The sequence below is a fragment of the Tachyglossus aculeatus genome, chromosome 2, assembly GCF_015852505.1.
Source record: "Tachyglossus aculeatus isolate mTacAcu1 chromosome 2, mTacAcu1.pri, whole genome shotgun sequence".
NCBI lineage: Eukaryota > Metazoa > Chordata > Mammalia > Monotremata > Tachyglossidae > Tachyglossus > Tachyglossus aculeatus.
This window is the reverse complement of record NC_052067.1, coordinates 50,172,270-50,188,789: the sequence shown is the minus strand read 5'-3', so window position 1 is coordinate 50,188,789 and position 16,520 is coordinate 50,172,270. Positions and strand designations below refer to the sequence as shown.

The window sequence follows — 16,520 nt, the reverse complement described above, 5'->3', positions numbered from 1 at the left end:
AGAAAGATATTTATATGCTAAATAAGAAGCATCCAATTCAGCGGCGGAGATGGTGGAGAAGGCCTCGGGGAACATCTCCCCTCATCGGAAATTGGAAAGGCGGCTGACCTCTGGAGCCACGAAGTTAGCCGTGTAGCAGGGTGTCATCAGCAGCCCGTTCTCGGCTCTCAGTTGCTTGGCAAATCCAAAGTCACAGATCCTGATGGAGTCTGGGTTTCCTGACTCATCCGTGTACAGGATATTACTGGGCTTCAGATCTCGGTGGACGACCTGAAGGGAACGAGAAACAGAAACCGGTCAGAGGCCTGAAGGGAGGCCCTCCCGTGAAAGCCGCTCTTTCCAAACTGCCAACTCAGAAGTCTGAGCAGTAATCAATGATAGTAATAATAATAATAATGGCATTTATTAAGCGCTTACTATGTGCAAAACCGCTGGGGAGGTTACAAGGTGATCAGGTTGTCCCACGGGGGGCTCACAGTCTGACTCCCCATTTTACAGATGAGGTAACTGAGGCAAAGAGAAGTTAAGTGACTCGCCCAGAGTCACACAGCTGCCAATTGGCGGAGCCGGGATTTGAACCCATGACCTCTGACTCCAAAGCCCAGGCTCTTTCCACTGAGCCACGCTGCTTCTCTGATCAACAACGGGATATCAAACGATCAATCATCTTTACTGAGCGCTTAGTGAGTGCCGAGCAGAGCACTGTACTAAACGCTTATTTATGCTACTTGGGTTTTTTTCTTTTTATCCGTCCCATGCATTCAGAGACACAGATCTGCTTGAGGGAGGATGGAGGGGAGAATTTCCCTGATGAGTAAACGCTGTAACTCCTACTAGAAGGGAGATGGCAGGAGGTGATGAGTCACTTAAGAGATGGAAAATGGCAGGCTGAATAATAATAATAATAATTATAGTAGTGATGGCATTTATTAAGCGCTTACTATGTGCAAAGCACTGTTCTAAGCGCTGAGGTGGATACACGGTGATCAGGTTGTCCCACGTGGGGCTAACAGTCTTAATCCCCATTTTACAGATGAGGTAACTGAGGCCCAGGGAAGTTAAATGACTGGCTCAGTGGAAAGAGCAAGGGCTTTGGAGTCAGAGGTCATGGGTTCAAATCCTGGCTCCGCCACTTGTCAGCTGTGTGACTTTGGGCAAGTCACTTTACTTCTGTAGGTCTCAATCACCTCATCTGTCAAATGGGGATTAAGACTGTGAGCCCCACGTGGGACAACCTGACCACCCTGTAACCTCCCCAGCGCTTAGAAAAGTGCTTTGCACATAGTAAGTGCTTAATAAATGCCATCATCATCATCATCACAGGGCTGACAAGCGGCGGAGCCAGGATTAGAACCCATAACCTCTGACTCCCAAGCCCGTGCTCTTTCCACTGGGCCATGCTGCATGAATCATCATCATCGTCAATCGTATTTATTGAGCGCTTACTATGTGCAGAGCACTGTACTAAGCTCTTGGGAAGTACAAATTGGCAACATATAGAGACAGTCCCTACCCAACAGGGCTCACAGTCTAAAAGAATGAACATGACGAACATAAACAAGTAGCATAAATAAGTTCATTCATTTGCATGAATGAGCATACACAGATTGATCTCCCTTTTAAAAGTCATATAAACACCTCAGGGTTAATTCCCACGGGCAAGCACACTCAAGGTCCAAAGTGCAAAAAACCACTTCTCTTCTGTGGACAGCAAAGGGGAAATGATTGGAGTCCCTTGCTGGACACTCTAAACCCCCCAAACTGCCTACCTAAAAGAATGTACTTCCCAAGTGCTTAGTACAGTGCTCCGCACACAGTAAGCGCTCAATAAATACAATCGAATGAATGAATGAACAAAGAGACCATCACAGGGTTATGAGGGAAGCTGGTTTAGTTCACGGGAGCCTCAGCCTCGGGAAGGAGAACACACCCCGCAGGAGCTGGATTCGGACTGGGCCACCTCATCAAGGCCATAGCATCTCTTCTGCTTGTCCTTTCGGCCTCAAGGGAGGTTTGAAATGGAGAAACTTTGAGCCCTATGTCCTCGCCACGGGGGCACGCTGGGCTATCCCAAGGGCAGAATTACACTGTGGACACCAAATCCTTCAGCTGCTGCCGGGATTGGATTTGCGGGGCCACCCCGAAGTCGGTCCATCTTCTGGGAAACCTCTGACACGGAAGCTTGGGTGGGGGTTGGCTGAGAAATGGAGGAGTCTCAACTCCTCGAGGCCACCTGCATGCCCCTCCTTACGCGGAGCCGCTCCGATCGGTCCCGGGGCTGCCCGGGAATCCCCGCTCTCGTGTCCCCCTGGGCCCTGAGCTGCGTCCTTTTGTGTGCCACGGGAGCCGGGAAGACGTAGTTCACTCAAGTGAACCGGAGATCACCGTCCTGTTTCCTTTTTTCACGTCTAACCTCGTCACCGACCGCCCAGTGCCCTAGTGGGATCGGCCTGCGCTCGACCAGGTGGCTCCGCGGGTCGGGGTGCAGACGTACCCCCTGGGAATGCAGATAGTCCACAGTCTTTGTGATGGTGCAGAGCACGGCGCTGGCCTCTCTCTCGGAGAAGTACTTCTGCCGCAGGATTCGGTCCAAGAGTTCGCCCCCCCGCATCAGCTCCATCACGAGGTACACGTACTTGCCGTCATCGTAGACCTGGAGGGTCAGAGGAGGGCAGAGCAAACAGGAAACACGGGCTTTCAAAATGCAAAACCTTGGCAGGCACTCTAAAAGCTCCCAGAAGAGCCGGGTGAAATTCTGTCGCCCGAGGAGGGAGGACTTAGCGGACTGTCGCCCGAGGAGGGAGTACTCAAGCGCTTAGTACAGTGCCAAGCGCTTAGTACAGTGCTCTGCACATAGTAAGCGCTCAATAAATACGATTGATTGATTGACTGGAGGGTGGAGGCTAGAGGCGCGGTATACAAAGATTTTACAATTCTCATCTTATCCCAAGTCTTCTCCGTGCAGGCCCGAACCACTCCTGATTCAGCTTCCATTATCTGCTTTTAAACAGGAGAATGGGCATAAGCCACGCTAAAGGGCAGTTGCATTTCATAAAACTTGTTCGCCTCTGTTCCTCAAAAGCCAACCTCCTTGGCTTTAGAGGAACACTGCCTAATCTCCTCTTCCAGAAGGAGCATGCGCCCATTTCAATATGTATGCTTCCCATTGTCTCATCAGGAAAACTGAAGTCAACCGAAGTACATTCAGACTGGCCCAAAGACACTCTCTGGAAGCATCTGTCTAGTGAAATGGGAGTCAAAGGTCAGATTAGAGAGTGTGCCAAAATGAGGTTATTGTGAAAAGAGCATCTCCTAGGAGCAGTGCAATAGATGATGCGCAGCTTTTTTTCTCACTGATCTACGTCTTCCTAATTTTTTAGTGCTATCCCAAACAAACAGGGTGCCTTTTAGAATTAGACTCCATTTATTTTACTTGTACATATCTATTCTATTTATTTTATTTTGTTAGTATGTTTGGTTTTGTTCTCTGTCTCCCCCTTTTAGACTGTGAGCCCACTGTTGGGTAGGGACTGTCTCTATATGTTGCCAATTTGTACTTCCCAAGCGCTTAGTACAGTGCTCTGCACATAGTAAGCGCTCAATAAACACGATTGATGATGATTTATAATCCATTTTCCCCCAATGGGGTTGATTTTAAATGAATCGCCCTGTAACATACACGATACGTTACAAGAGTACAGTGACCTTTCTCTGGTTCCTATGCAAAATCACAGACTAATGCCTGTTAATTATATAAAACCTAGGTGGCAGGTCTGGAGAATATGATGATGATGATAATAATAATGTTTTTTAAGCACTTGTTATGTGCCCAGCGCTGTTCTAAGCGCAGGAGTAGATAAATTAATCATCTGGAACACAGTCCCTGTCCCATGTGGGGCTCCTAGTTTAAGTGGGAAGGAGGCCAGGTATTAGATCCACCTTGATATACACACATACCACATGCTCAGGGCTTTTTAAGTTTTGTTTCCTGTATGTAAAATACAATCCGTTTCTTCTGTTTTGTTGGGGCAGGTGTAAATTAAAAGATTCCCTGCCTCTTTGCCCAAGGCAAAGCTCCTAGAGGGCAGGGCTGTTTTGGTTTAGTTGGCTTTCCACAGTGCTCAATCTAATATCCTGAACACAAAGGCAGTTAACACGTATTAGAATGAGAAAGTGCCTTTACCTATTTATCTGAGTTGAAATTCTATATTCAGTCATATTTACTAAGCGCTGTACTGTGTGCACAGCACTGTACTATATCTACCCCAGAGCTTAGTTCAGTACTAGGCATATAGTAGGCATTTTAACTAATAAAACAATCATTATCATTACTAGTATTAATTACACCTAAGGGAGTTTCACATTTTATTTTAATGGTATCTTAGACTCACGTTATGTGTCATCTTCTAGGAAGTCATCTAGAGGCTATATTTAATACTATATATGTGTACATATATGGATGAATTCTAAATCTACCTCTTCAGTCCTAACTTGCACTTCCTCCTGATTACAGGACGTCTCTATTTGGATGTCCCGCGGAGACCTCAAATTTAACATGTCCAAAATAAAACTCAGTCAGTGAGTCAGTCAATAATAATAATAATAGTGATAGCATTTACTAAGTGCTTACTATGTGCAATGTTCTAAGCACTGGGGAGGTTACAAGGTGATCAGATTGTCCTGCGGGGGGGCTCACAGTCTTAATCCCCATTTGACAGATGAGGTAACTGAGGCGCAGAGAAGTTAAGTGACTTGCCCAAAGTCACAAAGCTGACAAGTGGCGGAGCCAGGATTTGAACCCGTGACCTCGGACTCCAAAGCCCGGGCTCTTTCCACTGAGCCACGCTGCTTCTCCACTTGTGACCAACGAGAGGGTTTCTGTGGCGTGAAGGGGCCGAAAGCCAGATTGGAGGGGATCAAGGAGAGAACTGGAGGAGGGAAAATTGAGAAAGCAGGTGTAGACAACTCACTCAAGGAGTTTGGAGAGGGAGAGCGGGAGGGAGATGGGGCGATAATTGGAGGGAGCCGTGGAGTCAAGGGAGGATTTCTTTTAGGACGGGGGGGACGTGGGCCTGTTTGAAAGCAGTGGGGAAGATGCCGTTGGAGAGTGAACAGTTGAAGGGAGGGAAGAAGGGACGGGGCAAGAGTTTGGATAAGGTGCGAAGGAATAGGAAATAATTTTGCCAGGCAGAGGAGAGGACAGAGTTAAAGCACACAAGAATAAACGTGAAGTGGACAAAGTCGGCCTGATATCGAGATTTCTGCCAGCAGAAATCCACCTGATTAAAATCACATTTTCTCCAAGAGGCCTTCCTTAATCAAGCTATCTTTCCCCCATTCCCTCTCCCTTCTGTGTCACCTATGCATTTGATATGACCCAGTGCTCAGAACAGTGCTTTGCACATAGTAAGCGCTTAACAAATACCATTATTATTATTATTATTATTGTTATATGTGAGCTCGTCCCTAGACTGTGAGATCATTATGGGCAGGGAATGTCTCTGTTTGTTGTTATAAATGTCCCCTCCCTAGCACTTAGAACAGTGCTTTGCACACAGTAAACGTTCAGTAAATACAACTGAATGAATTCAATCCATCCCCAGCCCCACAGCACTTAGGTATATAAGTTTGCAGCATGGCTTAGTGGAAAGAGCACGTGCTAGGGAGCCAGAGGTCGTGGGTTCTAATCCTGACTCCACCACTTGTCCGCTGCGTGACCTTGGGCAAGCCACTTAATAATAATAATAATAATGGCATTTATTAAGCGCTTGCTATGTGCAAAGCACTGTTCTAAGCGCTGGGGAGGTTACAAGGTGATCATCATCATCATCATCATCATCATCAATCGTATTTATTGAGCGCTTACTATGTGCAGAGCACTGTACTAAGCGCTTGGGAAGTACAAATTGGCAACATATAGAGACAGTCCCTACCCAACAGTGGGCTCACAGTCTAAAAGGGGGAGACAGAGAACAAAACCAAACATACTAACAAAATAAAATAAATAGGATAGCTATGAACAAGTAAAATAAATAAATAGAGTAATAAATATGTACAAACATATATACATATATACAGGTGCTGTGGGAAAGGGAAGGAGGTAAGATGTGGGGGATGGAGAGGGGGTCGAGGGGGAAAGGAAGGAAGGGGTGATCAGGTTGTCCTGCGTGGGGCTCACAGATTTAATCCCCATTTTCCAGATGAGGTAACTGAGGCACAGAGAAGTGAAGTGACTTGCCCAAAGTCACACAGCTGACAACTGGCGGAGTTGGGATTTGAACCCATGACCTCTGACTCCAAAGCCCGGGCTCTTTCCTACTGAGCCACGCTGCTTCTCTAATTTCTCTGTACCTCATCTGTAAAAAGGGGCTTAAGACTGTCCCACGTGGGACAACCTGATTACCTTGTACCTACCCCAGTGCTTAGAACAGTGCTTGGCACATAGTAAGCACTTAACAAATACAATTATTATTATTACGCTTGATTTATTTTAATATCTGACTCACTCTCTAGACTTGTAAGCTACTTGCAGGCAGAGAACATAGGCACCAATTTGGCTGTACTGTATTTTCCCAAGCACTTAGTTCAGTGGAAAATGCTTAATAAATACTGTTGGTTGATTAATCGACTTCCGGAATCCTGGCAAAATGATAGGCAGGGAAGCGGCAGGTTTCCTGATTTGTTCCAAAACCAGACTGCTCCCGACAGAACTCATACCTCTTGATTTCTCATCCCAAAGCAACCCACAACCTCCTTAGTTTCGGCTGAAAATTGAAAAAAAAAACCTGAAACCAATGTTATATAGTCACTAACAAAACTAGCCACTGAATACTTCACGATGTGTTGCCAACTTGTACTTCCCAAGCGCTTAGTACAGTGCTCTGCACACAGTAAAGCGCTCAATAAATACGACTGAATGAATGAAAAAATGAATGTTAGTTATTAATAAGATTTAACTACACACAGGATTTTGGCCTCTTCAGTCAGTTTTTTGGTTTTGATTTTTGTCCTGGCTTCTTACAGCCCCTCCTGTCTCTGGAACCTTTGCTCTCTTAACAATTTACGATCTCTACACTTTGCGCATTATAAATATATTAGATAGCCTAATATTACCATATACTTTAAATATTGTAAATACTTTCAATATTTCAGGTGGTCCAAAGCCTGGCTGACCTCCTTAAAGTATCTTGTCCTCTTTTCTGCTTTTGTCCTTTTTGCTCTCAATAATGTCACTATTCCATTTCCTTCCCCTAACCTGTTCTTCAGCATTGCTTAGGAGGGCCCCCTTTGTCTTTCTTTTAGACACTTTTTCCCCAAACCCTGTTTTCCATAGTTGATGTTTTATCCTTTTCAGCAGTCGACAGTAGGCTCTCCCTCCCATTTAGACAAGCAGCAGCAGCACAGCAACAGCAGCCGTGAGTGATCTGAATACCCCCAAGGACTTACATCCTTTAGAGTGATGATATTTGGATGCTGTCCGTATCGCAAGAGAATCTCAATTTCTTCAGAAGGGTCACGTTTGCTCTTCTCAATGATCTGCAAGGAAATCAGAACCAGTTGACTGTCTGTGTGACAAAGGGTCGTCACTCCAGCCTTTTTCATTACTCTTCATTCTCGGCCAGGGCACTGATCTGGGTTGGCCTAAACCCCAAAGAAAATAATAATAATAATAGTAATAATGGTATTTGTAAATCACTTACTATGTGCCAGGCACTGTTCTAAGCGCTGGGGTTAGATACAGGGTAATCAGGTGGTCCCACACGGGGCTCACAGTCATAATTCACATTTTTACAGATGAGGTAACAGGCACAGAGAAGTTAACACAAGGTCACACAGCATTGGATATTGACTACAAGACTAAAGGTCACATTACGAATGGCCTAAAATTCATCATAATTTTGCGTCAAATGCCAAGTGAGGAAAAACAACTTATTTTGGGATGCCACTCGGGGCTGAGTGACAACATGTTCTCAAGGGATTTGGAAAGCTAACCGAGGCTGCCTGTGTCTGTTCCACAGCTGCTACACATAATTGCTACCTGAAAAATCTCATTTTCTGTGAGATGTTTATCTGTTACCAGAGTTTCTTCCCAACACTCTTAAAATGACAGATAAAATCGTTTGCTTTTCCCGCCCGTAAAAATGACTTTGAGGGTCGAAGCCCCGTGAAAAGCAGTCCCTCTCCCTCATTCGATCCGGCCCCTCCAAATCCCCAGCCCCGGACCATCTCCAGAAATCCGGGCACCGGGTCAACTTCAGCCACTTCAAATTCGTCCCCACCACTAAAACTCGGCCCTCGCTTTCACTCAGGAATCCTACCTTCCCTCGCCCAATCCGTTGTCCGTTTCTCCACACTTCTCCGGAATTTCAACTCCCTCCTCAAGCCCGCAGTCTCGCCCCCGTGACCCGGCCAACCACTTTGTTGACAGAACTGAAACCGTAAGGCACGAGCTCCCCTGAAGCTGCTCCCGTCATTTCCTCCGCTCCCTCCTACCCCTTACTGACAGTCTCATCCTTCTGGCTTATCTTTCATCTGCCTTTCATCAATCAGCTTTCTCCCTCCTACTTTTTGCTTCCTCCTCTCCCATCACAAGCCAGACAACAGTCTTCACTTCCCCAATTCCAATCTACTCACCACCACTATCTCTTTCCCACTATCGATGCCTTGTTTCCCCATCCTGCTCCCTTCCCCTTCATATCCCCCTTCTTTAAGCCTACTGAAATCACACCTCTTCCAGGAAACCTTCCCTGACTAAGCTCTCCCCCATCCCACCCAATTTTCCCTCCCTATTATGTCACCCATGCCCTTAGTCCAACCCCTAAAGCATTTAAGTGCTTTAAATTATTCGCCCCACCCATCACCCCCACAGCATTTATGTACATAGCCATATTCATTCATTCATTCAATCGTATGTATTGAGTGCTTACTGTGCGCAGAGCACTGTACTAAGCGCTTGGGAAGTACAAGTTGGCAACATCTAGAGACGGTCCCTACCCAACAGCGGGCGTATATTTACATATCCTTATACTGGGTTGCTTCTCCTACCACAGATGGTTTTACCGTCCATCTCCCCGACTAATCTGTAAACTCCCTGAGAGCAGGCACTGCAACTACTCTCCGAAGCGCTTACTACAGCGCCCTGCACCGAGTAAGGACTCAGTGAATACCCCTGATCAATGGATGCCTCTGACCCCTTCCCGTCTCACTTTCTAAAAACACTGGAGCCTACTCCAGTGTTAGAGAAGCAGCGTGGCTCAGTGGAAAGAGCCCGGGCTTTGGAGTCAGAGGTCATGGGTTCAAATCCCGGCTCTGCCAATTGTCAGCTGTGTGACTTGGGCAAGTCACTTAACTTCTCTGTGCCTCAGTTACCTCATCTGTAAAATGGGGATTAAGACTGTGAGCCCCACATGGGACAACCTGATCAGCTTGTAACCTCCCCAGCGTTTAGAACAGTGCTTTGCACATAGTAAGCGCTTAATAAATGCCATCATTATTATTATTATTATTACCCTTTCACCATGCCTGACTGCAGTCATCTGCAAGCTCCTTCCCCGCGACCTTCCAACCTAGGTGAGGAAGAGTTCATCCTGCAACTGCCAGATTACAAGAGGCCATTTTCCAATCTTATTTTATGTTTCTACCCCAGCAAAGTGCTGGGCACATAGGAAATATTTAACATATACCACTATTACTTGGGCAAGTCACTTAACTTCTCTGAGCCTCAGTTACCGCATCTGTAAAATGGGGATTGAGACTGTGAGCCCCACGTGGGACAACCTGATCACCTTGTATCCCCCCAGCGCTTAGAACAGTGCTTTGCACATAGTAAGCGCTTGACAAATACCATCATCATTATTATTATTACTAATACTACTAGTATTAATTATTGTAGACTGCGAGCTCACTGTGGGCAGGGAATGTGCCTACCAAAAAGCAGCATGGAATAGTGGACAGAGCATGGCTCTGGGGGTCAGAAGGTCATGGGTTCTAATCCCGGCTGTACCGCTTGTCCGCTGTGTGACCTTGGGCAAGTAACCTCACTTCTCTGGGCCTCAGTTACCTCATCTGTAAAATGGGGACTGAGACTGTGAGCCCCATGCGGGACGGGGATTGTGTCCAATTCAATTTGCTCGTATCCACCCCAGTGCTTAGTAAGGTGCCTGTCACATAGTAAGCACTTAACAAATGACACAATTTTTAATTATTATGACAGACTTGTATACTGCACACAGTAAGTGCCCCATAAATATTATTGATTGATTGGTTGTTGGCATAAATTGGGTTTGGAACAGCTACAAGGTATCAGCAGTGTTCACAAGTTCATGCGATCAACTCTCCTGTAACTCCCATATGTTCTTGATTAACTGCGTTAGGAAAAACTCATGCTATGATATGCGCACCTGGACAGACTCTGATGCTGCCGTGGAAATGTCCACAAGCATTTAATCAATCATTCATGCAATCGTATTTATTGAGCGCTTACTGTGTGCAGAGCACTGTACTAAGCGCTTGGGAAGTGCAAGTTGGCAACATATAGAGGCGGTCCCTACCCAACAACGGGCTCACAGTCTAGAAGGGGGAGACAGGCAACAAAGCAAAACATGTGGTCAGGTGTCAAGTCATCAGAATAAATAGAAGTAAAGCCAGATGCACATCATTGACAAAATAAATAGAATAGTAAATATGTACAAGTAAAACAAATAGAGTAATAAATCTGTACAAATATATATACAGATGCTGTGGGGAGGGGAAGGAGGTAGGGCACAGGGGATGGGGAAGGGGAGAGGAAAAAGGGGGATCAGTCTGGGAAGGCCTCCTGGAGGAGGTGAGCTCTCAATGTGTGTTATCAGAAGATCATTCCCCAGTTGCCTGAGAGCATTCTATCTAAAACTTACTCTGTAAACCCATGTTATGGAAAAACTGAGTGTAGTTGGATTTCCACTTAATTATGAGCTTCTCTTTGTGGAATCGAATGTTGGTGCCATTAACGGCACAGTATGACCCACAACAACTGTTAAGCAGTAATTATAATAAACTTATAATTGTGTGTCAGCTCAGATACCATTTTATGCTAGCTCCACGTACTTTTTCCAAACATGAAAAATGTGCTCCATTAAGGAATATCCACGTCATTGATACACACGGAACTTTCAGAAAGTTTCTGTTAATGTCACAATAACTGTAAACATATAGAGCTACCCCGCGCTACTCTCCCTGAGGTAAACACAAGGTTGAGTTGACCTAGTTGGGATATGAACTCATGGCTCCAAGTTTCAAGATGCTTTAGGACATGCAGTAATGTTGGGAGTTTCATCTCTGAGCTTTTACAGAAGTTCAAACAGCCTGGACTTTCCCCAAATGCTGAATGGCGGCCCAACGACATAAACCTCCAAATCATGAAATGATGCGACTTGCCTTCCTGAGACTGAACCTGAGCTCTGGTGCAATTTTCTAGCTCATTGGTGCAATTCAACAGAAACCAGTTTGAATGCTTGGTATTAGACGGAATTTATTTCCGATATTCTGGGTATGATAAGGAGAGAAAGAGTTAGGTGACATTTGATGAAACCCATGTTTCATCAAATTATGGCAAATTATGTTGCCAATCTGTACTTCCCAAGCGCTTAGTACAGTGCCCTGCACATAGTAAGCGCTCAATAAATACGATTGATGATTGATGATGATGAACCCATAGCATTCCAATTCTAAGACTTGAATATCATACATTTGGAGTGGCAACTTCCTTTGGAAAGAGATGTCACAGATGAATTTTGGCAATTTCTATCGTCCCAAAGAGTAACTGAAGTTAAGAACTCAAAAAGAATGACAGTTGAAGTCTAGGTTTTGGAAAGAATCTCCTAACGTCTTTCTAAACAAAAATGAGCAGTTTACATAGGACCCATTTTGTTTTAAAGACAAACTTGCTGCTCCTTAGTGAATTTGGGGGCAGGTCATCCAAAATGGAAAGGTGAAAGAATACCGACAGAGAGATTGCAGTGAGGTATCACGTTCTCTGCTGAACACAAAATCAGAACTGCTAGTGTGTAGCATAGCAGGGCATACAAGCAGGGAGACAGGCATTGTTCTTTGAAAAGCTGACAAAACGAACCACACGGTTGCTAAAAATAATCTCATCTACTGAAACTGTGTGAGCTCATTCTAGGTAAAGCATTCCCTAGTGCAGGAGGCAACTCACTCTGAGAAATACATCTCCCAGATAGTTTAATGGGTAGCTAATTAGGAGGAAACGCGGGAAGCAGTGAGGCTTTGGGGAAAAAGCACAAGCCTGGGAATCAGAGGACTTGGGTTCTAATTCCAGATCTGCTTCCTGCCCGCTGACACTGGGCAGATCACTTGGTTTTTCTGTGTCTCAGTTCCTTCATCAGTAAGTAAACCGGCACTTGAGAAATGAAGCAGAGGGTGCAGGTTGGGCTGTAGTGGGAGATCAGTAAAATGAGGAACGAAGGGGCAACCGGATCAAGTGCTTTAAAATCAACGGTAAGGAGTTCTGTTGATACGGAGGTGGATGGGTAGCCACTGGAGGTTCTTGAGGAGTGGGGCGATATGGACTGAACATTTTTTTTTTTTAAGAAAAAGGATCCGTGAAGCAGAGTGAAGTACGGACTGGAGTTGGGAGAGACAGGAGGCAGGAAGGTCAGTGAGGAGGCAGATGCGGGATAGGATAAGTGCTTGGATCAGTGTAGTAGCAGTTTGGATGGAGAGGAAAGGGCGGATTTTAATAATTAATGATAATAATAGTAATTATTATTATTGCTATGGTACTTGTTAAGCACTTACTATGTGCCAAGCACTGTTCTAAAGCTGGGGTAAATACAGGTTAACCAGGTTGGACACAGTCCCTATCCCACATGGGGCTCACAATCTTAATGCACATTTTTAAAATGAGGTAACTGAGGCCCAGAGAAGTTAAGTGATTTGCCTAAGGTCACAGAGCAGAACAGAGCAATGTTGTGGAGGTTGTTGAATTGAAAGGATCAGATGACCGGCTAAGTGAGTTGAATGACGGAGATGAGTCAAGGATAAGAACAAGGTTACAGGCTTGTGAGATAGGAAGGGTCTTGTTAACTTCCATTGTGATGGGAAAGACACAGAGAGGACAGGATTTGGGTGGGAAAGTAAAGAGTTCATGTTTAGTTTGACGTGTTGTGAGAGGAAGAGGTTTGAGGTAGAGATGCCCCGAAGGCAGGAGGAAATTCAAGATTGTAGAGAAGGAGAGAGGTCAAGGGTGGAGATGTAGTTTTGGGAATCATCCCCGTAGAGACTGTAGTTGAAACCACGGGAGTGAATGAGTTCTCCACAGGAGTTGGTACAGAAGGAGGATATAAGGGGGATGTAGAACTGAGCCTTAAGGGACCCTCACTGGCAGAGGGTGGGAAGCAGAGGAGGAACCATTAAAAGAAACTGAGAAGGAACAGTCAGGGAGATGGGAGGAGAACCAAGAGAGGACAGTGTCAGTGAAGCCAAGGTTGGATAAAGCTTCAAGGAGAAAGGGGTGGTCTACACTGTCGGAGGTAGGTGAGAAGTCTAGGAGGATTAGGATTAAGCAGAGGCCATCAGGTTTTTTGAGAAGAAGGTTACCTCAGAGAACGCTGTTTCCACGGAGTGAAGGGGGGCAGAAGTCAATTTTCTGGGGATTAACAGGAGAATTGGAGGACAGGAAGTGAAGACAGTGGATTTCATTTGTTCAATCGTATTTATTAAGCGCTTACTGTGCGCAGAGCACTGGACTAGGCGCTTGGGAAGTACAAGTTGGCAACATGTAGAGACGGTCCCTACCCAACAGTGGGCTCACAGTCTAGAAGAGCGGATGTAAACAACTCTCAAGAAGTTTGGAGAGGAATGGTAGGAGGGAGATGGGCCAATAACTGGAGGGACCTGTTGGGTCAAGGGAGGGTTTTTTTAGGATAGGGGCTATCTAAGCATGTTTGGAAGCAGTGGGGAAGAAGCCATTGAAAAGTGAATAATTGAAGATGGCAGTCAAGGAGGGAAGAAGAGAGGAGGCGAGTGTTTTAAAAAGGTATGGGAAGGGATGAGGTTGGAAGATTTAGTGAGGATGTGAGAGAGCTCTTCTTGAGTTACTGGAGGCAGTATAGGGGAGTTGAAGTAGCGGGAGGAGGAGGGGGCTTTGGAGAGGAGCTGGGGAGACTTTAGGGAGATCACACCTGATGGCTTCAATGCTGCTGATGAAGTATGTAGCCAGATCATTTCAGGAAAGAGATGGTGGGGACAGGGAGACAGGTCGTTTAAGGAAGGAGTTAAATATCTGAAACAACTGGCAAGGGCAGGGCATATGGGAGTGAATTCTGAAGGAGAAGTACTGTTGTCACGAAGAGGAGAGGGCTGAATTAGGGCAGGTAAGAATGAATTTAAGATGGACATGGTCAGAGAGATAGCTGGACTTTTGCCAACAGCTCACCGCAGCTCGGGCACAGGAGCGGAGGAAGCGTACTATTGAGGCAATCCAAGACTGCGGGTTAATGGTAGGAGACCGATGGAGGGACAACGGAGCGAGTTCAGTGGAGAAAGTGGTGTCAAGAGAAGGTAGTTTGAGAAGGTGGTTTGAAGACCAAATGGGGTAGGATAGCTGTAGAATTATTGGAGGAGTTAAAAGAACAGAGGTCTCTGTGGGGAAACAGTACAGATTTCTGGTGGTTGGGTGTATGGGAAAGAGAGCAGGTAAAGAGGTTGTGGTCTGATGGAGGAATTTCAGAATTGGTGAGGGTAGAGGTTACACATCGACTAGAGATTATAAAACCAAGTGTGTGCCCAAGTTAGTGAGCAAATGAGGTGGGGTGTCATTGGAAGTCATTGGTCTAGAGGAGGTCGACAATGGACATCCACGTAATAATAATGATGGTATTTGTTCTAAGCGGTGAGCGCTGTTCTAAGCGCTGAGCACTGTTCTAAGGGGTGGGGGAGTTGGAGGGAGGGGACTGAGGGCACACGGGGTAAGAGAAACAAAGTCCGGAGCTGCAGCAGTTGATCTGCAGAGCCCAGTGTAACTTATAACAAAGTTGGTCAACAAAATCCCTGCCCACAAGAAGCTTACAGTCTAGAGGGCAACACTAGCAGCACATAGAAATTTCTATCTTTTCTGACAAGTAAAAATATTCTTAATTCATTATGGTTGAAATGAACCTGCCACAAAGCAATTTCCGAACCCGACTATGGTTAAATTCAATCTCTGAGTGAGTCTTCCAGCCTGCCTCTCTCTTGCTTCTGACAGCGGTTCGGCTGGGGGAGTGGCAGGGGACTGGGGCTTGAATTGAATTGTCTGCGCTTTTATTTGAAATCAAACTTCGGAACAAGATTCTTTGACTTGTTCTTCATGGCATAGCTGTGGGGCCGAACCCTGCCCCTTGAGAGCAGGGATCATGTTTATTGTGGTCTCCCAAGTGCTTAGGACACTGCTCTGCCTACAATAAGTGCTCAATAAAAATCACTGAGTAACTGAAGTGGGGCATAGACACAGGTGTGTGTTTTGTGGAGTCATCTGGCCAGTTTAGACTTGTTATTCATCTTCCCCTAATGCTCCGCAAGAGCTTCTTACCTTCACGGCGTACTCGGCGTCAGTAGCTTTATGCACACATCGCTTGCACACTGAATAGGCGCCGATACCAATGTCCTCCTTGATCTCATAGCCATCCGTAAAGTGGATGTTGTTCCCATGTAGTTGCTGCGGAAGGAGAGAGATCCGTTAGATGGCAATCACAATAAAAAAATGATAATAATAATCAATCAATCGTATTTATTGAGTGCTTACTGTGTGCAGAGCACTGTAGTAAGCGCTCAGTACAAATAATAATACTTATTTATTTATTTTTATTTAATAATTATTATAATAAGATTAGTAATAATAATAGTATTTGTTAAATGCTTAACGTGAGTCAAATCCCATGCTAAGCACTGGGGTAGATACAAGATAAACAGACTAGACACAATTTCTGCCCCACAGGTGCTGTGGGGCAGGGAGGGGGGTAGAGCAGAGGGAGGGAGGAGGAGCAGAGGAAAAGGGGGGCTCAGTCTGGGAAGGCCTCCTGGAGGAGGTGAGCTTTCAAGAAGAAGAATGATGCTATTTGCTAAGCGCTTACTATGTGCCAAGCACTATTCTACGCGCTGAGGGTAGATCCAAGGTAGTCAGGTTGTCCCACGTGGGGCTCACAGTCTTCACCCCCATTTTCCAGATGAGGTAACTGAGGCACAGAGAAGTGAAGTGACTTGCCCAAAGTCACAAAGCTGACAAGTGGCGGAGCCGGGATTAGAACCCACGACCCCCGATTTCCTAGCCCGTGCTCTTTCCACTAAGCCACGCTGCGCCCATCACTGGCCTCTTGCAACGGCCCTAGTCCCGCTTGAAAATCCCACCTGCTTCATATCCTACCTTCAAAGCCCTTCTGAAATCTTCTCTCTTCCAGGAAGCCCTCTCCGATTATACCTTACTTCCTCGTTTTATTCATTTATTCAATGGTATTTATTGAGCGCTTCCTGTGTGCAGAGCA

At 45.7% G+C, this 16,520-nt stretch overlaps 1 protein-coding gene across 2 annotated transcripts in view; it reads right to left on the bottom strand.

Moving 5' to 3' along the window:
• RPS6KA2 (ribosomal protein S6 kinase A2) overlaps nt 1-16,520 on the bottom strand; it is a 200,263-nt gene that overhangs the window by 26,783 nt on the left and 156,960 nt on the right. For both annotated transcript variants that reach the window (XM_038759371.1, XM_038759380.1), the window contains 4 exons: nt 15,572-15,697; nt 7,447-7,536; nt 2,495-2,653; nt 109-270 (listed from right to left, as the gene is read on the bottom strand). In XM_038759371.1, the coding sequence (XP_038615299.1) occupies nt 109-270; nt 2,495-2,653; nt 7,447-7,536; nt 15,572-15,697 (537 nt within the window). The remainder of the gene's footprint in view (nt 1-108; nt 271-2,494; nt 2,654-7,446; nt 7,537-15,571; nt 15,698-16,520) is intronic.